The 20,983-nt window shown below is 50.2% G+C and overlaps 1 protein-coding gene across 1 annotated transcript; it reads left to right on the top strand.

Moving 5' to 3' along the window:
• The first annotated feature begins 5,054 nt into the window (after positions 1-5,054).
• Positions 5,055-20,734, top strand: cdipt (CDP-diacylglycerol--inositol 3-phosphatidyltransferase (phosphatidylinositol synthase)). The gene is given in 7 exon segments (XM_059643258.1): positions 5,055-5,413; positions 6,870-7,004; positions 7,552-7,623; positions 7,626-7,704; positions 8,379-8,460; positions 11,460-11,541; positions 16,189-20,734. Coding segments are annotated over 7 exon segments (657 nt in total). The 5' UTR covers positions 5,055-5,376; the 3' UTR covers positions 16,359-20,734.
• The last annotated feature ends 249 nt before the right edge of the window (positions 20,735-20,983 follow it).

Raw genomic sequence — 20,983 nt, forward strand, 5'->3', positions numbered from 1 at the left:
AATAGGGGAATACAGACGGTTTAGATACTGTGGGGTGAATACAGAGGGGAAATAGGGGAATACAGACGGTTTAGATACTGTGGGGTGAATACAGAGGGGAAATAGGGGAATACAGACGGTTTAGATACTGTGGGGGGAATACAGAGGGGAAATAGGGGAATACAGATGGTGTAGATACTGTGGGGGAATACAGAGGGGGAAATAGGGGAATTCAGACTGTGTAGATACTGTGGGGGAAATACAGAGGGAAATAGGATTATACAGACGGTGTAGATACTGTGGGGGGAATACAGAGGGGAAATAGGGGAATACAGACGGTGTAGATACTGTGGGGGAATACAGAGGGGGAATTAGGGGAATACAGACGGTGTAGATACTGTGTGTGAATACAGAGGGGGAAATAGGGGAATACAGACGGTGTAGATACTGTGTGTGAATACAGAGGGGGAAATAGGGGAATACAGACGGTGTAGATACTGTGGGGGAATACAGAGGGGGAAATAGGGGAATTCAGACAGTGTAGATACTGTGGGGGAATACAGAGGGGGAAATAGGGGAATACAGACGGTGTAGAGACTGTGGGGAATACAGAGGGGAAATAGGGGAATACAGACGGTGTAGATACTGTGGGGGAAATACAGAGGGAAATATAGGAATACAGATGGTGTAGATACTGTGGGGGGAATACAGACGGGAAATAGGGGAATACAGACGGTGTAGATACTGTGGGGGGATACAGAGGGGGAAATAGGGGAATAGAGACTGTATATACTGTGGGGGGAATACACAGGGGAAATAGGGGAATACAGACGGTGTAGATATTGTTGGGGGAATACAGAGGGGAAGTAGGGGAATACAGACAGTGTAGATACTGTGGGGGGAATACAGAGGGGAAATAGGGGAATAGAGACTGTGTAGATACTGTGGGGGAATACAGAGGGGGAAATAGGGGAATAGAGACTGTGTAGATACTGTGGGGGGATAACAGAGGGGGAAATAGGGGAATACAGACGGTTTAGATACTGTGGGGGGATACAGTGGTGGAAATAGGGGAATACAGACGGTGTAGATACTGTGGGGAAATAGGGGAATACAGATGGTGCAGATACTGTGGGGAATGCAGAGGGGGAATTAGGGGAATAGAGACTGTAGATACTGTGGGGGGAATACAGAGGGGGAAATAGGGGAATTCAGACGGTGTAGATTCTGTGGGGGGATACAGAGGGGGAATTACGGGAATCCAGATGGCGTAGATAGTGTGGGGGAATACAGAGGGGGAAATAGGGGAATACAGACGGTGTAGATACTGTGGGAGGAATACAGAGGGGGAAATAGGGGAATACAGACGGTGTAGATACTGTGGGGGAATACAGAGGGGAAATAGGGGAATACAGACGGTGTAGATACTGTGGGGGAATACAGAGGGGAAATAGGGGAATACAGACAGTGTAGATACTGTGGGGAAATAGGGGAATACAGACGGTGTAGATACTGTGGGGGAATACAGAGGGGAAATAGGGGAATACAGACAGTGTAGATACTGTGGGGAAATAGGGGAATACAGACGGTGTAGATACTGTGGGGGAATACAGACAGTGAGGGAGGGGAGTACGGAGGTGGGAGGAGGGGGAGTACAGAGGGGTGAGGTAGGGGAGTACGGAGCGGTGTGGGAGGGGGACTATGTAGGTGTGCGGTAGGGGGAGTACGGAGGGGAGAGTTGGGGTGAGGTAGGGGGTGAATGGAGGTGTGAGGTAGCGTGAGTACACACGTGTGAGGAGGGGGAGTATATAGATGTGAGGTAGAGGAGTACGGAGGGTGAGGTAGGGTGACTATGGAGGAGTGAGGTAGAGGGGAGTCCGGAGGGGTGAGGTAGAGGGGAGTACGGAGGGGTGTGGTAGGGGGAGTACGGAGGGGTGAGGTAGGGGGAGTACGGAGGGGTGAGGTAGAGGCAGTATGGAGGGGTGAGTTAGAGGGGAGTACGGAGGGGTGAGGTAGAGGCAGTATGGAGGGGTGAGTTAGAGGGGAGTACGGAGGGGTGAGGTAGGGGGAGTACGGAGGGGTGAGGTAGAGGCAGTATGGAGGGGTGAGTTAGAGGGGAGTATGGAGGGGTGAGGTAGGGGGAGTACGGAGGGGTGAGGTAGAGGCAGTATGGAGGGGTGAGTTAGAGGGGAGTACGGAGGGGTGAGGTAGAGGCAGTATGGAGGGGTGAGTTAGAGGGGAGTACGGAGGGGTGAGGTAGGGGGAGTACGGAGGGGTGAGGTAGAGGCAGTATGGAGGGGTGAGTTAGAGGGGAGTACGGAGGGGTGAGGTAGGGGGAGTACGGAGGGGTGAGGTAGAGGGGAGTACGAAGGGGTGAGGTAGGGGGAGTCCGGAGGGGTGAGGTAGGGGGAGTCCGGAGGGGTGAGGGAGGGGGAGTACGGAGGGGTGAGGTAAAGGGGAGTACGGAGGGTGAGGTAGGGGGAGTATGGAGGGGTGCGGTAGGGGGAGTCCGGAGGAGTGAGGTAGGGGGAGTCTGGAGGAGTGAGGTTGGGGGGAGTACGAAGGGGTGAGGTAGGGGGAGTCCGGAGAGCGATAGGGTTAGGGTTAGGGAACCCATTGATCTCTGCCCAACCCCCCATCGATCTCCTGTGGTGCTGGAAAAATTCCTGCCTGATGACCAGTATGAACATGAGGGGCTGAACGGCCTGTATCTGTGTGTGAGTGTGTAAGTGTGTGTCTGAGTGTAAGTGTGAGTGTGTGTGTGTGTGTCTGAGTGTGTGTCTGAGTGTGTGTGTGTCTGTCTGAGTGTGTGTGTAAGTGTGTGTGTGTGAGTATGTGTCTGAGTGTGTGTGTGTCTGTCTGAGTGTGTGTGTAAGTGTGTGTGTGTGAGTATGTGTCTGAGTGTGTGTGTGTCTGTCTGAGTGTGTCTGTAAGTGTGTGTGTGTGAGTATGTGTCTGAGTGTGTGTGTGTGTGTGTAAGTGTGAGTCTGAGTGTGTGTGTAAGTGTGAGTGTGTGTGTGTGTGTCTGAGTGTGTGTGTAAGTGTGAGTGAGTGTGTGTGTGTAAGTGTGAGTCTGAGTGTGTGTGTGTCTGTCTGAGTGTGTCTGTAAGTGTGTGTGTGTGAGTAGGTGTCTGAGTGTGTGTGTGTGTGTGTAAGTGTGAGTCTGAGTGTGTGTGTAAGTGTGAGTGAGTGTGTGTGTGTAAGTGTGAGTCTGAGTGTGTGTGTGTGTGTAAGTGTGAGTCTGAGTGTGTGTGTGTGCATTGTTAATACTCTCTTCTGGGTGGCCAGCAGGGACACAGTGGGCTGAACGGCCTCCCCCTTCAGGCCTTAATCCGTGAGACACCCCTCTTCCTGGGGCAGGTGGTACGTTCCGGATGGTTCCAGCAAGTCCGGCACATTCCATTATGTCGGGTGCTGAGGGGGGGTGACGGCGAGGCTCGTGTTGTGCAGGCTTCACTTGGCGGTGGGAAGTGCCCATCCTCTCCCCGCTCCATCACCGCCGGGCTGCTCTACAGCAGATGGTCAGAGGCCTTCGCCCCAGGACCGGACGGGTGTTCCCTGGCGGGGCATCAAGCAGACACCGAGGTTTCGCGTCCCCCTCCAGCCTGCTGCAATGGTGGAGCCTGCTCCCTCACTACTTCCTGTTCCTGGAAGGGTTTAAAGCAGCAGCAGAGAGGCGCAGGGTTTGCAGGCAGGGAGCTCCTGTCATTGGGGCAGAGACATTGTCACTCACTCACTCACTCACTCACTCACTCACTCACTCACTCACTCACTCACTCACTCACTCACTCACAGGGTTTGCAGGCAGGGAGCTCCTGTCATTGGGGCAGAGACATTGTCACTCAGAGGGAGAGAGACTCACTCACTCACTCACTCACTCACTCACTCACTCACTCACTCACTCACTCACTCACTCACTCACTCACTCACTCACTCACTCACTCACACTCACTCACAGGGTTTGCAGGCAGGGAGCTCCTGTCATTGGGGCAGAGACATTGTCACTCAGAGGGAGAGAGACTCACTCACTCACTCACTCACTCACTCACTCACTCACTCACTCACACTCACAGGGTTTGCAGGCAGGGAGCTCCTGTCATTGGGGCAGAGACATTGTCACTCAGAGGGAGAGAGACTCACTCACTCACTCACTCACTCACACTCACTCACTCACTCACTCACTCACTCACTCACTCACTCACTCACTCACTCACTCACTCACACTCACAGGGTTTGCAGGCAGGGAGCTCCTGTCATTGGGGCAGAGACATTGTCACTCAGAGGGAGAGAGACTCACTCTCCACTCTCATTCACCACTCTCACTCACTCCACTCACACTCCACTCCACTCCCACTCCACTCCCACTCCACTCCCACTCCACTCCACTCCACTCCACTCCACTCCACTCACTCACTCTCCACTCACTCTCCACTCACACTCACTCACTCTACACTCCACTCACTCCACTCACTCCACTCACTCCACTCACTCCACTCACTCCACACACTCCACACACTCCACTCACTCACACTCACTCACACTCACTCACACTCACTCACACTCACTCACACTCACACTCACTCTCACTCACTCACACTCACTCACACTCACTCACACTCACTCACACTCACTCACACTCACTCACACTCACTCACACTCACTCACACTCACTCTCCACTCACTGAGAGAGATAGGGGCATAGACACACACTCATTGAGAGAGAGGGATAGGGACAGAGACACAGACGTTGTCATTCAGAGGGAGAGAGAGAGAGACAGACAGACATAGACACACAGACACTCATTGAGAGAGATAGGGACAGAGACACAGACGTTGTCATTCAGAGGGAGAGAGAGAGAGACAGACAGACATAGACACACAGACACTCATTGAGAGAGATAGGGACAGAGACACAGACGTTGTCATTCAGAGGGAGGGAGAGAGAGACAGACAGACATAGACACACAGACACTCATTGAGAGAGATAGGGACAGAGACACAGACGTTGTCATTCAGAGGGAGAGAGAGACAGACAGACACAGACAGACATAGACACATAGACACACAGACACACACTCATTGAGAGAGATAGGGACAGAGACACAGACGTTGTCATTCAGAGGGAGGGAGAGAGAGACAGACAGACATAGACACACACACACTCATTGAGAGAGATAGGGACAGAGACACAGACGTTGTCATTCAGAGGGAGAGAGAGAGAGAGACACTCTGTCATTGTGAGGCAGAGGGACTCACAGAGAGATAGAGACACACAGGGATTTGTCATTGAGATATCCTCAGGACGCTGAGCCTTGTACAAGCGAGGCGTTCCATACTCTCTGTGAGACTCCCACTAAGACGGTGACAGGGACTGAGCGACTGAGAGAGCTCGCCAACATGGTCAGCGTCTTCCTGTTTGTGCCCAACCTCATTGGTCAGTGAACTGTGTCTGTGGGTATCGGTTTCGGGGGGTGGGGGGGTTGCGGTTGCGGTTGGAGTCTCGGGAGTCGGGTATAATGGGGCTGACTCAGTGATTGGGTCTAATTTGATGGGGTGTGGGTTTAAGGATTTTCCGGAGTTCGTACCTGATGGTGTTTTTTTATGACTAATCATAAAGCAGGCAGTTCTTGACTGGCTACTGTGCCATGGAAAGGATTCATTAACTAGCTTCAGGTCTGGGAGTAGTTTAGAATCCAGTTAAAGAGGACAGTGAATGGTCTACAGACGGGAAAAAAACAGCATAAAAAGTGACTGTAAAAGCTTCTGTAAATAGAGAAAGTGAAACAGCTCAGTGAAGACAAGTTTACATCCCTTACAGTGTGGGCACATGATAACGAGGGCCAGAGCAATGACTTCAGGCTTTTGTTCTGTCCTCACAAATGTTCTGAAATGTTAGGGAGACTGAGTTCTAGTGAGAGGGCAGAATGAAGGTATGCTGTTTTTTTTGTGAGAAAATGATGCTGGGGAAACTAATTTGGCAAAGGGATTGGACAAAGCTGGTGTGGAGTTGGTGGAGCAGGAAAGCTGGACCCTTCTTCCGAAGTGGGGGAACGGGGCAATGGAGCTCAGAAATAGAGAGAGGAGGGCTGGGGAAGGTCGGACGGATGGTGATAGGTGAGTGCAGGGAGGGAGTGGTGGGGTTTGGTCAGTGAGGTGGGAGGAGTGGAAAGGTGGGATGCATTGAGTGTAGGAGTTGGGAAGGTTGTGTTGCTGTATGGGTGAGGCCGCTTTTGGAACACTGCGTTCAATCCCGGTCTCCCTGCTCCGGGAAGGACGTCGTGAAACTTGAAAGGGTTCAGAAAAGATTTAAAAGGATGTTGGAGGGTTTGAGAGGGAGAGGCTGGAGCTGTTTCCCTGGAGCATCGGAGGCTGAGGGGGTGACCTTATAGAGGTTTATCAAATCATGAGGGGCATGTATAGGGTGAATAGACAGGGTCTTTACTCCCCAGGGTATGGGGGGAGGGGGCGCGGGGAGTGTAAAACTAGAAGGACGCAGGTTTGAGGTGAGTGGGACAAGACTTAAAAGGGACCCAAGGGGCAATTTTTTTGCGCAGAGAGTGGTGTGAGTATAAAATGAGCTGCCAGAGAAGTGGTGGAGAAATTACAACATTTAAAAGGCATCTGGAATGGGATGTGGATAGGAGGGGATACGGGCTAAGTGCTGACAAATGGGACTGGATTAGCTTAGGATATCTGGGGGTGGGCTCACAGGCCGGTTGGACTGATATCCTGTGGCGTATGACTCTATGGAATCACTTAGAACAACAGAACAGGCTTGAAAGGCTGAATGGCCTCCTCCAGTTCCTAGTTTCTATGCTGTCACCAGCTCGATGCAGTTGTCAATGGCATCTCCCTCTTGCTGACACACACACACTCTCTCTCTGTTATAGGTTACAGCCGCATCCTCCTGGCCCTTGCTGCTTTCTACTTTATGCCGAGTAGCCCAAAGCTGGCCATAGGCCTCTATCTAGTCAGTGCCTTTCTGGATTCATTCGATGGCCACGCTGCTCGGTTACTCAACCAATGTAAGGCTCTCCGACTCGAGTGGGGACGGGAGGGAGGTTTAGAACCGTTCCCTGTCGGCGAGGGTTTCGCTTTCGATGTGTTGCAGTCGTGTTGCCTGAGTACTGTGAAAAGTTCTGTTTTGCGAGCAGCGCAGGGTAGCAAACGAGGACAGACAGCGCGGGGTTACGCTGCACAGAGCAGGATTGACCGTTTTTGAAGTTAGAAAAGGTCCGATCGGCATCCTAATAACAGGAAGAAGCTGAACTTGTGGGCCCGCGTGGTGTTAAGTTTCTGGATCTTCTGCCCGATGGTTGGAAGAGGTTATAAACTGCGAAGGAGGGGCTCTGCAATGGTATTGACTCACTCTGAGGAAGTGGCGAGTGTGGACTGGGCTGTGTCTGGGACAGATTACCGAGGAGGGGTGGCTGGGGGTTGTTCGGGGCGGGGGGGGGGGGGTCTCAGTTCCTCTGGGTGAAGGTTAATTGCTGCTGTTCAGTGAGCTTACTATCTCAGTCTCCCTGCCCGCCGGTGTCCCTCCATCCCTATCCCCCCCCACCCCCCCCACAGGTAGCAGGTTTGGAATGATGTTGGATATGCTGACGGACCGCTGTGCCACCATGTGTTTGTTGGTGAATCTCTCGCTCTGTACCCTCGCTACGCCTTCCTGTTCCAGCTCAGTATGTCTCTGGACATCAGCAGCCACTGGTTACACTTACACAGGTCGGTCATACTCCTCCAAATCCACCCCAGGGATATGGGCCTGGGGCATGCATGGGTGGGTGGGTGGCGTGGAGGGGGCGAGGGGGGGGGGGGGGGGGGGGGTGTGGTGGTGCCTGGGGCATGGGCTGGGGGGAAACACCGGGTGGGGGGGGGGGGGGTGCGATACGGGCAAAGAATGGGGTTTTAGGTGGGGGGGGGTGGAACCCAGGTCCATACAGGCTGGGAATGGACCTGGGGGGTTGGTTTGGGGGGAGGATGGGGGCGATATGGGGCCTGGAGGGACGGACGGTGTCAAGGAGGACCAGGTCCATACAGGCTGGAAATGGGGGGGCTTTGGGGTGGGCGGACCGGGGGGGGTGGGGGGAGGCGATACAGGCTGAGAATGGGGTCTGGGGTTGGGGGGGGGGGTGGGGAAGAGGGACAGGGATGGGGGATAGACTTGGCGGGGGGGGGGGGGTGTGGTGATACGGACTGAGAATGGGGTTTGGGGGTTGGTTGGCGGACGGGGAAACCAGGTCCATACAGGTCAGGAACGGGGCCTGGGCGTTGGTTTGCGGGAGGATGGGGCGATATGGGGCCTGGGGCAGGGAAGGACAGGGTGGGGTTTGTTGGGGGGTGGTGGGGGGGCACGGGTAGGACTGCTCCTAATCCCAGTTTCACAATCTCCTGTGCAGTACCCTGATGAAGGGGAGCAGCAGTCACAAGAAGATTGACCTGAGTGGAAATCCCATCCTACGGGTTTACTACACCAATACGGTGAGACCACTTTCGGCGTCGGGGTGGGGGCGGTGTGCAGTGATGGTGGGGGAGCAGATTTAGGACTGAGCTGAGGAGGAACCTCTCCACCATAAGTCCCAAACTAAACTAGTCCCACCTGCCTGCGCTGCTTCTCATTTCATTTGAGGATGTGGGTGTCGCTGGCTGGGCCCAGCATTGATTTGCCCAGCCCTTAGTTTCTTCACCTCCCCCCACCCCCGCCCCGCCCCGAGAAGGTGGGGGTGAGCTGCCTTCTTGAACCGCTGCAGTCCATGTGCTGCGGGTTGACCCTTGGGGAGGGAGTTCCAGAACTGTGACCCAGCCACATTGAGGGAACGGGGATATATTTCCAAATCGGGATGGGGAGTGGCTCAATTTGGGGGAGGAATCTCATAAATTCTAAAGGGACTGGACAGGATAGCCGCAGGGGAGGGTGTTCCCGATGGTGGGTGTGTTTAAAACCAGGGGAGACAGTCGGAGGATTCAGTGTAGACCATTTAGGACAGAGATGAGGAGATATTTCTCCGCCCAAAGAGTGGTGAACCTGTGGAATTCATTACCGCAGGAATTAGTCGATGCCGAAACACTGAATGTATTCAAGAGGCAACTGGATATAGCGCTTGGGCGAGGTGGGACGGAGGTTGTCGGGGCAGGAGAAAGCAGGATCAGGCAGTTGAGTTGGACGATCAGCCATGATCGTGAAGAATGGCAGAGCAGGCTCGATGGGCCGAATGGCCGCCTCCTGCTCCTGTCTACTATGTTTCTCTGTTTTTGACCACTTCCTCAGGAAGTTCGTGCCACATGCGAACTGCTGTCTTTTTTGAAAGATGAAAACCGGTCCCTGTCTCTCTAAACCTCTGTCCTGTCACCTTAAAATATGCTCCCTCAGTTTTGATCTCTGTATACAGAATCTGGCGAATTTTTTTTTCCTGATTTGGCTTTGTATTTTCAGATTCAAAGTCTCGAAGTTTGTTCACTATCGCGTTTCCTTACACATTTTTTTTGTAGTTCCCTGGTATGACATGTCGTTCTCACGTTCTGACCCCACCTTTCGGTTTCTGTTACAAATAACCCCATCACTAGCCTGCGATCCTGCTCTCACTTTTGGTTTTATAATTTTTCATGCGACTGAACCTTCGGCCACCCCCCCCCCCCCCCCCACCCCAAATTTAGTTTAAATCCCTATCCACAGATGTGGTTACACAATTTGCCGGGACCCTGGCCCAAGTGACGTTCACTTAGCCCCTTCGGAACAGCTCCCTCCTTCCCCAGTGCAGGTGTCAATATCCCACAGATACGAACCTGCTTCCCCGACAGCAAATCGCCTGTTCCATCTGTTCCTTACCTCCAAACCCGGCCAACCTCCCATGCCGCGTCTCCCCACCAGCCCCCACCCCCCCACAACCACAGCTGAAACCTTTCAGTCGATCCTCAAACTCCACGATCTCTGTGCCCTGTGCACCTCCACCCCATGCTCGCTAAATTCAGAAGAACCGGTGTGTTTCTCTGGGCTTTTCTCCTGTTGCGAAAGTCGAACAGGTTTGGAAAAGATTGACAAGGATGTTGTCGGGGTTGGAGGGCTTGAGCCACGGGGAGAGTCTGAAATAGGCTGGGATTTTTTTTTTCCTCCTGGAGTGTTGGAGGCTGAGGGGTGACCTTGTAGAGATCTATAAAATCACGAAGGGCATGGACAGGGTAAATAGCCGAGGTATGTTCCCCTGGGTGGGGGAGCCCAAAACTAGAGGGGCGTAGGTTTAAGAGATAGTAGGAAGTGCAGATGCTGGAGAATCTGAGATAACGCCGTGTGGAGCTGGATAAACACAGCAGGCCAAGCAGCATCAGAGGGGCAGGAAAGCTGACGTTTTGGGCCTAGACCCCTCCTCGGAAACCCGAAACGTCAGCCTTCCTGCTCCTCTGTTGCTGGGCCTGGGTTTAAGGTGAGAGGGGAAAGATTTAAAAGGGATCCTTTTTCACCCAGAGGATGGTACATGTGTGGAATGAGCTGCCAGAGGAAGTGGTGGGGGCTGGTACAATTATAACATTGAAAAGGCATCTGGATGGGTACACAGCTAGGAAGGGTTTAGAGGGATCGGGGCCAAATGGGACTGGGTTAGAACATAGAACACTACAGTGCAGTACAGGCCCTTTGGCCCTCAAAGTTGCGCTGATCTAACATACGATGAACGGCTAAGGATCCTGGGTTTGTACTCATTCGAGTTTAGAAGGTTGAGGGGAGATCTAATAGAAACTTACAAGATAATGTATGGCTTAGAAGGGGTGGACGCTGGGAAGTTGTTTCGTTAGGCCGGGAGACTAGGACCCGTGGGCACAGCCTTAAAATTAGAGGGGGTAAATTTAAAACTGAAATGAGATGACATTTCTTCAGCCAGAGAGTGGTGGGCTTGTGGAATTCATTGCCACGGAGCATAGTGCAGGCCGGGACGTTACATGTCTTCAAGGCAGAGATCAATAAATTCTTGATCTTGTAAGGAATTAAGGGCTACGGGGAGAGTGCAGGGAAGTGGTGTTGAAATGCCCATCAGCCATGATTAAATTGCAGAGTGGACTCGGTGGGCCAAATGGCCTTTCTTCCACTCGTATGTCTTATGGACCTGTGAAACCAATTTGAAGCCCATCTAACCTACACTGTTCCATTATTATCCATCTGTTTATGCAATGACCAGTTTAGTTTAGATTAGGAGACTTGGGCCAGCATGGGTGAGTTGGGCCGAAGGGCCTGCTTCCATGTCGGATGACTCTCCGATTACGTGACCTGAGCTGGGAAGCTGATGTTTTCCAGGTTAAAAACGTTGACATCAGGAGCAGGCCGTTCAGCCCTTCAGTGTTGCACTGCTGTTCAGTTTGATCATTGCCTCCTCTCTATTTATCGTGCTGTTGTTGCAGGAAGGTTTGCAAAGCGACTGATATTTTTTCCCCCCTCTTTCTCTCCCCTCCCCACCCCCCCAACCACCGCATGTGTTTCTTCTGTTCTTCCGTAGAAAGTGCTGTTCCTGATGTGTGCTGGCAATGAACTTTTCTATGCTATGCTTTACATCTTGACTTTTGTGGAGGGCCCGATGGGTGAGTACTTACTGAGCCAGCGATGGAGCCTGTACCCTACGTTCTGTGTAGTTAGCTGGGTCAGCTCGAAGCAGAGCTGAAGAGTAAGTCATTCTATCCGCTGTGTGTGTGGGGGTGGGGGGGTTGTTTCTGGCGAAATGTAACAGAACAGTCCTCGTTTGACCGGGAGAATGGACTCCCGTTCCTGTCTCTCCAAAGTGTGCAGAAAACCGTCGGCAGTGCAGAAATTCACCAAAGACCCTCGGGCAGCACCTTCCAGACCCCCACGGCCACTTCCATCCGGGATGGCCAAGGGGCAGCGGATGCACGGGAGCACCCCCCCCCCCCCCCCCCCCCCCCCCCACCGAGCCACTCCCATCCCGACTCGTGAATGTATCGCCGTTCCCTTGGGGTGGCTGGATCACAATCCTGGAATTGCACCCCCCCTCCCCGCCATGGCATTGTGGGTCAGCCTACAGTGTGTGGGCTGCAGTAGTTCAGTACCTTCTCAAGGGGCATCTAGGGAGAGGACATGAACGTTGGGCCCAGCCAGGGCCGCTCATGCCCCACAATTCAATGAAAAAAGTAAACATTTATGCCCAGAAGATGTTGGATGGCTGCCTAGTTTGAGGGGGGGGACAAGCAGCAATCTCAAAGGGACCCAGTTCTGGTCCTGAGGCACTGGACAGCACAGGACAAGGGACTGGAATGTCGGGTTAGAATGGGTGGCTAGTTTTTTCAGGCAGTACAGACACCATGGGCTGAATGGTCTCATTCTGTTCCCATGTCTCACTGGGGTAACAGCCTGGAAATTGAGCCCCAATATTCCCAGAGTCATCCTGGCCCAGTGGCTTTTATGAAAAGGTGCAGAAGCCCCCAATATACCTGACTTTCATACCCAGAAAAGTACAGTCCGGATTTCTGCTCGGAGTGGGAATTACAGCTTTTTATAAGAGAGTAAATTCAGTCTTCGGTAAAATTTCTGACCTGTCAACACTCAATTTTACTAGTTACAGCTAAGCGGTAATAATATTCCTCCTTCGCTCTCATGCAAACACAAAACTGGAACATTGGTGCTATAGACAGACTGCCGAGGTCTTCCAATGGTCCTTGTCCACAGGGCTCACTGAAATAATTATCAGGACCTGCTACGCCGCCTTCTTCCTTCCAAAGTTACTTTGACTACCTGCAGGAGGCACAGAGCAACTGGTTCACAACTTAAAATTCTCTGACTTTTTCAGTTAAAAGCCACAACTTGCAGGGATGCTTGGCAATGAACTGGGCCAAGTGTTAGACCTAGAACAAAAACAGAGTTGCTGGAAAAGCTCATCAGGTCTGGCACCACCTGTGGAGGAGAAAACAGAGTTATCGTTTCGGGACCAGCGACCCTTCATCAGAACTGTTCTGAGCGAGGGTCACCGGACCCAGAACGTTAACTCTGTTTTCTCCTCCACAGATGCTGCCAGATCTGATGAGCTTTTCCAGCAACTGTTTTTGTTGCAAGTGTTAGACCTGTAGGTAGGGGAGCATTTTGGCAGGAGTGATCATAATTCTGTTACTTTTACAATAGTCATGGAAAAGGATATGTACATACAGAAGGGTAAGGTTTATAATTGGGGGAAGGGTAATTATAATTCTGTTCGGCAAGAACTGGGTAACATGAAATGGGAACAGATGCTGTCAGGGAAGCGCACTATTGAAACGTGGCGATTGTTTAAGGAATGCATAGTTTGTGTGCTCAATATGTTTGTCCCTAGCAGGCAGGGAAGATGCAGTCGAGTGAGGGAGCCTTGGTTCTCAATAGAGGCCGATCGACTGGTTAAGAGGAAGAAGGAGGCTTATATAAGGTTTAGGAATCAAGGAACAGAAAAGTCCCTAGAGGGACACAAGTTATCCAGGGAGGAGCTTCAGGAGAGCTATAAGGGGGCATGAGAAAACCTTGGCAGATAGGATCAAGGAAAACTCCAAGGCTTTTTACATGTACGTGAGGAATAAGAGAATGATCAGAGAAAGGGTAGGGCCGATCAAGGATTGTAAATGGAATTTGTGCTTGGAGCCCAATGAGGTAGGAGCAGTCCTTAACGAATACTTCACTTCAGTATTCGCGACTGAGAGGGACCTAGTTGTAGGGGAGGACTGTGTGAAACAGGCTGGTAGGCTAGAGGGAGTCGATTTTAGTAAGGAAGGTGTGTTAGGAATTTTGAGGAAGTTGAAGGTAGACAAGTCCCCTGGGCCTGCTGGGATTTATCCAAGGATTCTAAGGGAAGTGAGGGAAGAGATCGCAGGGCCTTTGGCGATGATCTTTTCGTCCTCACTGTTCACGGGTATAGTGCCGGAAGACTGGAGAGAGGCAAACGTCATTCCCTTGCTCAAAAAAAGGGAATAGGAATAACCCCAAAAATTACAGGGCAGTTAGTCTTCGTCAGTGGTGGGCAAATTATTGGAAAGGGCTCTGAGAGATAGGATTTGTGATCACTTGGATAGGCACAGTTTGATTTGTGATGGTCAGCGTGGATTTGTGAGGGGTAGATCATGCCTCACAAACCTAATTAAATTCTTTGAAGAGGTGACTAAACACATGAATGAAGGTAGAGCAGTGGATGTGGTATCCATGGATTTAAGTAAGGTGTTTGATCAGGTTCCCCACGGTAGGCTCATGCAGAAGGTAAGGAGGCATGGGATAGGGGGAAATGTGGCAGATTGGATTTAGAATTGGCTGACCCTTAGACAAAGGGAGGTAGTAGATGGAAAATATTCAACATGGTGCTCAGTTACGAGTGGTGTACCACAAGGATCTGTTCTGGGTCCTTTTCTATTTGTGATTTTTGTAAATGATTTGGATGAAGGAGTGGAAAGGTGGATTAGTAAGTTCACAGACGATACGAAGGTGGGTCGCGTTATGGGCAGTGCGGAGGGCTGTTATAGGTTACAAAGGGACATTGATACGATGCAGAGCTGGGCTGAGAAGTGGCAGATGGAGTTTAACCCTGAAAAGTGTGAGGTGATTCATTTTGGAAGGACAAACTTGAAAACAGAATACAGGGTTAACAGATTCTTGGCAGTGCAGAGGAGCAGAGGGATCTTGAGGTTCGCATTCACGGTTCCCTGAAAGCTGCCACCCAGGTGGATAGACTTGTTAAGAAGCATATGGTGTGTTAGCTTTCATTAATGGAAGGATTGATTGAGTTCAAGAGCCGTGAAGTTATGCTCCAGCTATACAAAAGCCTGGTTCGGCCGCATCTGGCGTATTGTGTCCCATTCTGGTTGCCTCATTACAGGAAAGATCTGGAAGTGTTGGAAAAGTTACAGAGGGGATTTACCAGGATGTTGCCTGGAATGGAGGGAAGGTCTTACGAGGAAAAGTTGAGAGAGCTAGGGCTTTTCTCTTTAGAACGACGAAGGGCGAGAGGTGACTTACTGGAGGTATACAAAATGATCAAAGGTATAGATAGAGTAGACAGCCAGAGACATTTTCCTAGTGTTGAGGTAGCTATTATGAGGGGGCATAGTTTTAAAGTGAAAGGAGGCAGATATCGGGGAGATATCAGAGGTAGGTTCTCTACTCAGAGTAGAGAGTGGAATGCATTGCTAGAGAAGGTAGGGGAGTGGGCGTCATTAGGGGCATTTAAGTATCAATTAGGTATATAGGTGATACTGTAAGGTAGGGGTGGAGGTTAGATGGACCTTAGGATTAGGGTAAAAGTTTGGCGCAACATCGTGGGCTGAAGGGCCTGTACTGTGCTGTACCGTTCTATGTTCTATGAATGGACAAGGGGAAACAAACTGGATTTCTTTTGGGCTTGAGGTTTTTTTATATAAATTGCAGAGCAGAAATAGCACCTTCCCTTTCAGAAGTCCAATGGCTTCTGGTCACCTTATTCACATCCACAAGCTGTTCTGTTACCTGGGAACATTGCTATTGACAAGGCATAAGGCAAATAGAATATTGTCCTTCGTTGCTTGAGGGATGGAGTTTAAAAACAGGGAGGCTATGCTGCAGCTGTACAAGGTGCTGGTGAGGCCACACCTGGAGTACTATGTGCGGTTTGGGTCTCCTTACTTGAGAAAGGATGTACTGGCACTGGAGGGGGTGAAGAGGAGATTCACTCTGTCAACTCTTGGAGTTGAGCTTTGGCTTATGAGAAGAGATAGAGTAGACTGTACTCATTGGAATTTAGAAGAATGAAGGCGGAAGATTATAGAAACAGATAAGACAGATGCAGGGAGGTTGTTTTCACTGGCCGGGTCAAACTTGATCTGGGGAGCACACAGACCACTCAGCTACTTGTTGCTGGCCAGACCTCTCAACGCTTTCCCCCTGCCCACCCCACCCTCGAATCTCTGTCTCTGGCTCACCCTGTAATCGGCTCCCTTGTACCGCTTGAAGCAACAGCAATGTGATCGAAACTTAGGCTGAATGCCAGGTAACCAGCTTTTAAAATGCACCAAAATCCTCTGTTCTTAAAGCAGTCCTGATTTCCATGCTGTCTGACTCTATGGCTGTTTCAGTTCCGATTCGATAAAGGTAGAACATTGTAAAGATGATCGTTACACTGTACTGTAGGTGTTCAGTCGTTCCCAGCAGGATGATTGGGTGTGGCTGTGGAGATGGAGCTCCAGCTCTGTCCTGCTCAATGTAATCGCAGTTCTTTGTCTGTCTGTCCGCAGTGCCTCTGCTGAACATCCACTTCTTCCAGCTGCTCCTGTACTGCTCCTTTCCGATCTGTGCAATCAAAACTGCCATCAGCGTTATCCACCTGATCACAGCCGCTCGTAACATGGCAGCAATGGACCAGACGGACGATGAGCAGGGTCTTGCCCCCTGTAAGCGGGACTGAAGCCCCCCCCCACCCCACCCCACAACTTGAGTCCAGCAGCACGTTCCCAAACCTGGATCATTGTCCACCCTCTGTCTGCAACTATCTCTGTGCTATTCCGCGCACACCCCCCCCCCCCCCCCCCCCCCAAACCGACACCCTCACTGTGTCAGTGCAGGCATCTTCTCCTTGGTCCCATTCCCATACGCAGAGAATGATCAGCGAACGAGGACGTGCTCCAACGGAGGTGTCAATTAGACTGTCCAGCACCGGGAGTCTGCCTGTACATCTTCACAAGGGCGCCTGTGATAAACTGCTCTGTGTCTGTGTGTGTCAGGGCGTGGGCAGAGAGGCTGTACAGCAGTCTGAGGTGGGGATAGGTTTCTCCGGAAACTCTACAGGAATGTTTTGTTACTCACCCTCTCACTGCCTCTGGCTAATCTCAACAAGCTAAATAACTACCAGGCTGTGGTTTTTGGAATTAAAGTATATCTCCTCGATCTCACGACAGGTACATTGTTGACACAGTAAGACAGAGACGATTGTTCAAAAAGCCAAAGGGAAATAAAAATTACAACCCACCAAGTAACGTCTCGCTATTTCTTCTGTTGAGTCGCTGATAGCCAGAGATTGGTGATAGATGGCCAGTTCTCATCGCAGTAAACTTGGGTTTGAGCTGCCTTGGCCCATTTGTGGTCCACCTCTTCCAGCTTTACCAAGGTGGCAGAAATATTGATCTTTTTGAAAGCCCTTACCAGGCTCGGAGAGGCTTGAACTGAGCACAGGATAGCAGGAGAGAGGCTGACAGCTTCTAACTCTTTACTAGAGCCCTGAGTCTCTAAGGCTCAGGCTAGAACAGGCTCCCAGGCAACAATCATCAAAGGTTGTAAGCCCTCTCTAAGGCAGATTTTCCCAGTTCTCAAAGCATGAAATCCTGTGTCTTATCTCTTTGAAAGCTTTGCTTGGCTGTTTCTCCAAAGTTGACTTTTTGTTTTTAAATTCAGTCTGAGGATTTGCGCATCGTTGGCCAAGCCAGCGTTCGTCACCCATCTCCAATAGCCCTGTGGGCCGAGAGTCAACCATAATGCTGTGGGACTGGAGTCACGTGTAGACCAGCAGCTCCCTTCCCTAGGGGCAACCAATCAGCAATGGTTTCCTGGTCATCGCTAGATTATTTATTCAAAACAATTCCGGATTTTTACACAGTTGAAATGCTACCGTTTGCAATGGAGGGATTTGAACCCAGGTGCCCAGAATGCAGCCTGGTTGTCTGGATGAATACTCTAACAGTAATACCACCATGCTATTACCTCCCTGTGATTCCTAATTTTTAAAAAAACTCCTTGAACTGCTGGAATTGAAAAGGGGGGAAAAAGTTCTGTTTTAAACCAAGAAAGACTCCAAGGCAGGAAACAGGAGGTGGTGGTGGAGGGTTGATTTTTAAACCGGAGGCCCGTGACCAATGGTGTGCCCCACAGATTGATGCTGAGTCCACAGTTTTTTTTTTGGTCAGTTATATAAATGATTTGGATGTGAAAATAGGAGGTATGGTTAGTAAGTTTGCAGGTGACACTAAAGTTAGAGGTGTAGCGGACAGCCAAGAAGGTTACTTCAGAGTACAATCGGACCTCGATCAGATGGGCTAAGGAGGGGCAGATGTAGTTTAATTTGGATAAATGTGAGGTGCTGAATTTTGGGAAAGGCACATCAGGGCAGAACTTATACACTGAATGGGGATTGTTAGTGTACAGAGAAACCTTGGGGTACAGGTACGTAGTTCCTTGAAAGTGGAGTTGCAGGTAGACAAGATGGTGTTTTGCACACTTGCCTTCATTGGCCAGTGTATTGAGTATAGGAGTCGGGGATGTTGTGTTGTGGATGTATTAGTGAGGTTACTTAGGGAATACTGCATTCCGTTCTTGTCTCGCTGCTACAGAAAAGATGTTGGGAAGTTTGAAAGGGTTCAGAAAAGATTTACAAGGATGTTTGAGCTACAGGGGGAGGTTGAATAGGCCTGAGGCTATTTTCCCTGGAGCGTTGGAGGCTGAGGGGTGACCTTACAGACGATTACAAAATCATGAAGGACATGGATAGGGTGAATAGTCAAGGTCTTTTCCCCAGGGTGGGGGAGTCCAAAAGTAGAGGGGCGCAGGTTTAAGGTGAGAGGGTAAAGATATAAAAGGGGCCTTGAGTGTAACTTTTTCACACAGAGGATGCCGTGTGTACAGAATGAGCTGCCAGAGGAAGTGGTGGGGGCTGGTACAATTATAACATTTAAAAGGCATCTGGATGGGTACACGGATAGGAAGGGTTTAGAGGGATCGGGGCCAAATGCTGGCCAATAGGATTAGATTGATTTCAGTCAGCTGGTCAACGTGGATGAACATAGAACAGTACAGCACAGAACAGGCCCTTCAGCCCACGATGTTGTGCCGACCATTGATCCTCATGTATGCACCCTCAAATTTCTGTGACCATATGCATGTCCAGCAGTCTCTTAAATGACCCCAATGACCTTGCTTCCACAACTGCTGCTGGCAACGCATTCCATGCTCTCACAACTCTCTGTGTAAAGAACCCGCCTCTGACATCCCCTCTATACTTTCCTCCAACCAGCTTAAAACTCTGACCCCTCGTGTTAGCCATTTCTACCCTGGGAAATAGTCTCTGGCTATCAACTCTATCTATGCCTCTCATTATCTTGTATACCTCAATTAGGTCCCCTCTCCTCCTCCTTTTCTCCAATGAAAAGAGACTGAGCTCAGTCAACCTCTCTTCATAAGATAAGCCCTCCAGTCCTGGCAGCATCCTGGTAAACCTCCTCTGAACCCTCTCCAAAGCATCCACATCTTTCCTATAATAGGGCGACCAGAACTGGACGCAGTATTCCAAGTGCGGTCTAACCAAAGTTTTATAGAGCTGCAACAAGATCTCACGACTCTTAAACTCAATCCCCCTGTTAATGAAAGCCAAAACACCATATGCTTTCTTAACAACCCTGTCCACTTGGGTGGCCATTTTAAGGGATCTATGTATCTGCACACCAAGATCCCTCTGTCCTCCACACTGCCAAGAATCCTATCCTTAATCCTGTACTCAGCTTTCAAATTCGACCTTCCAAAATGCATCACCTCACATTTATCCAGGTTGAACTCCATCTGCCACCTCTCAGCCCATCTCTGCATCCTGTCAATGTCCCGCTGCAGCCTACAACAGCCCTCTACACTGTCAACGACACCTCCAACCTTCGTGTCATCTGCAAACTTGCTGACCCATCCTTCAATCCCCTCATCCAAGTCATTAATAAAAATTACAAACAGTAGAGGCCCAAGGACAGAGCCCTGTGGAACCCCACTCACCACTGACTTCCAGGCAGAATATTTTCCTTCTACTACCACTCGCTGTCTTCTGTTGGCCAGCCAATTCTGTATCCAGACAGCTAAGTTCCCCTGTATCCCATTCCTCCTGACCTGAATGAGCCTACCATGGGGAACCTTATCAAATGCCTTACTGAAGTCCATATACACCACATCCACAGCTCGACCCTCATCAACTTTTCTAGTCACATCCTCAAAGAACTCAATAAGGTTTGTGAGGCATGACCTGCCCCTCACAAAGCCGTGTTGACTGCATTTAATCAAGCCATGCTCTTCCAGATGGTCATAAATCCTATCCCTCAGAATCCTTTCTAACACCTTGCAGACGACAGACGTGAGACTTACTGGTCTGTAATTTCCGGGGATTTCCCTATTTCCTTTCTTGAAGAGAGGAATTACATTTGCCTCTCTCCAGTCCTCAGGTACGACTCCAGTGGAGAGCGAGGATGCAAAGATTTTCGCGAGTGGCGAAGCAATTGCATTTCTCGTTTCCCAAAGCAGCCAAGGACAAATCTGGTATTCATGACAAGGGGGCATAATTTTAAAAAGAAAGGCAAGGAAGTTTAGAGAGGAATTGAAGAAAAGTCTTTTTTTCTATGCAGAGGGTGGTGGGAATCTGAATGCCCTGCCCAAAGAGTAGTTGAGGCAAGAAGCCTCAGAACCTTCAATAAGTATTTGGATGAGCACAAAGTGTTGTAACATTTAGGGCTTAAAGGCAATAAAGGTTACCCAAGCCAACAAAACCCACATCCCAAGAATGAATCAAAAACATGTCGAGCTGCTCCCTCCACAACCTCATCATTTATAAAGAGCCAGGAGGAACCGAAACAAAATGGTTCATTGCTGCTTTGTGATCAACGCTGGTTCTATCACTGTGTTTCTGTATTTCCTTTGGCTTTTATCCACCCACAGTGTTCATGCTGTGCCTAGGTTCTGAGTGTCTGGAATGACATTTTGAAAGGGGTAGAGTTCAAGTCATACAGTTATAGACCGTCAAGGTTCATTTACTTGCTTTTTCACTGTTAGCTGAAAGTTTGTTTCCAATAAATAGTGACTTTGTTGTTAATGAGAAAAGCTGGTGTGTGTATTTAATGTTCTTTTTAACCTAATTCGTACATTGGGTCAACTTGATGGTTTAATCAAATGTCCCCCTTTATGATGACTGTAGGAATGGTGGGGCTTGGTTTCATCTCCTCCTCCTCCTCCTTCCCCCATCAGAAGCCAAATGGCAAAGGGCATATAGCATTGGTTGAGTGTTAGGAAACAGAG

This window comes from Stegostoma tigrinum, chromosome 50, assembly GCF_030684315.1.
Source record: "Stegostoma tigrinum isolate sSteTig4 chromosome 50, sSteTig4.hap1, whole genome shotgun sequence".
Classification (NCBI taxonomy): domain Eukaryota; kingdom Metazoa; phylum Chordata; class Chondrichthyes; order Orectolobiformes; family Stegostomatidae; genus Stegostoma; species Stegostoma tigrinum.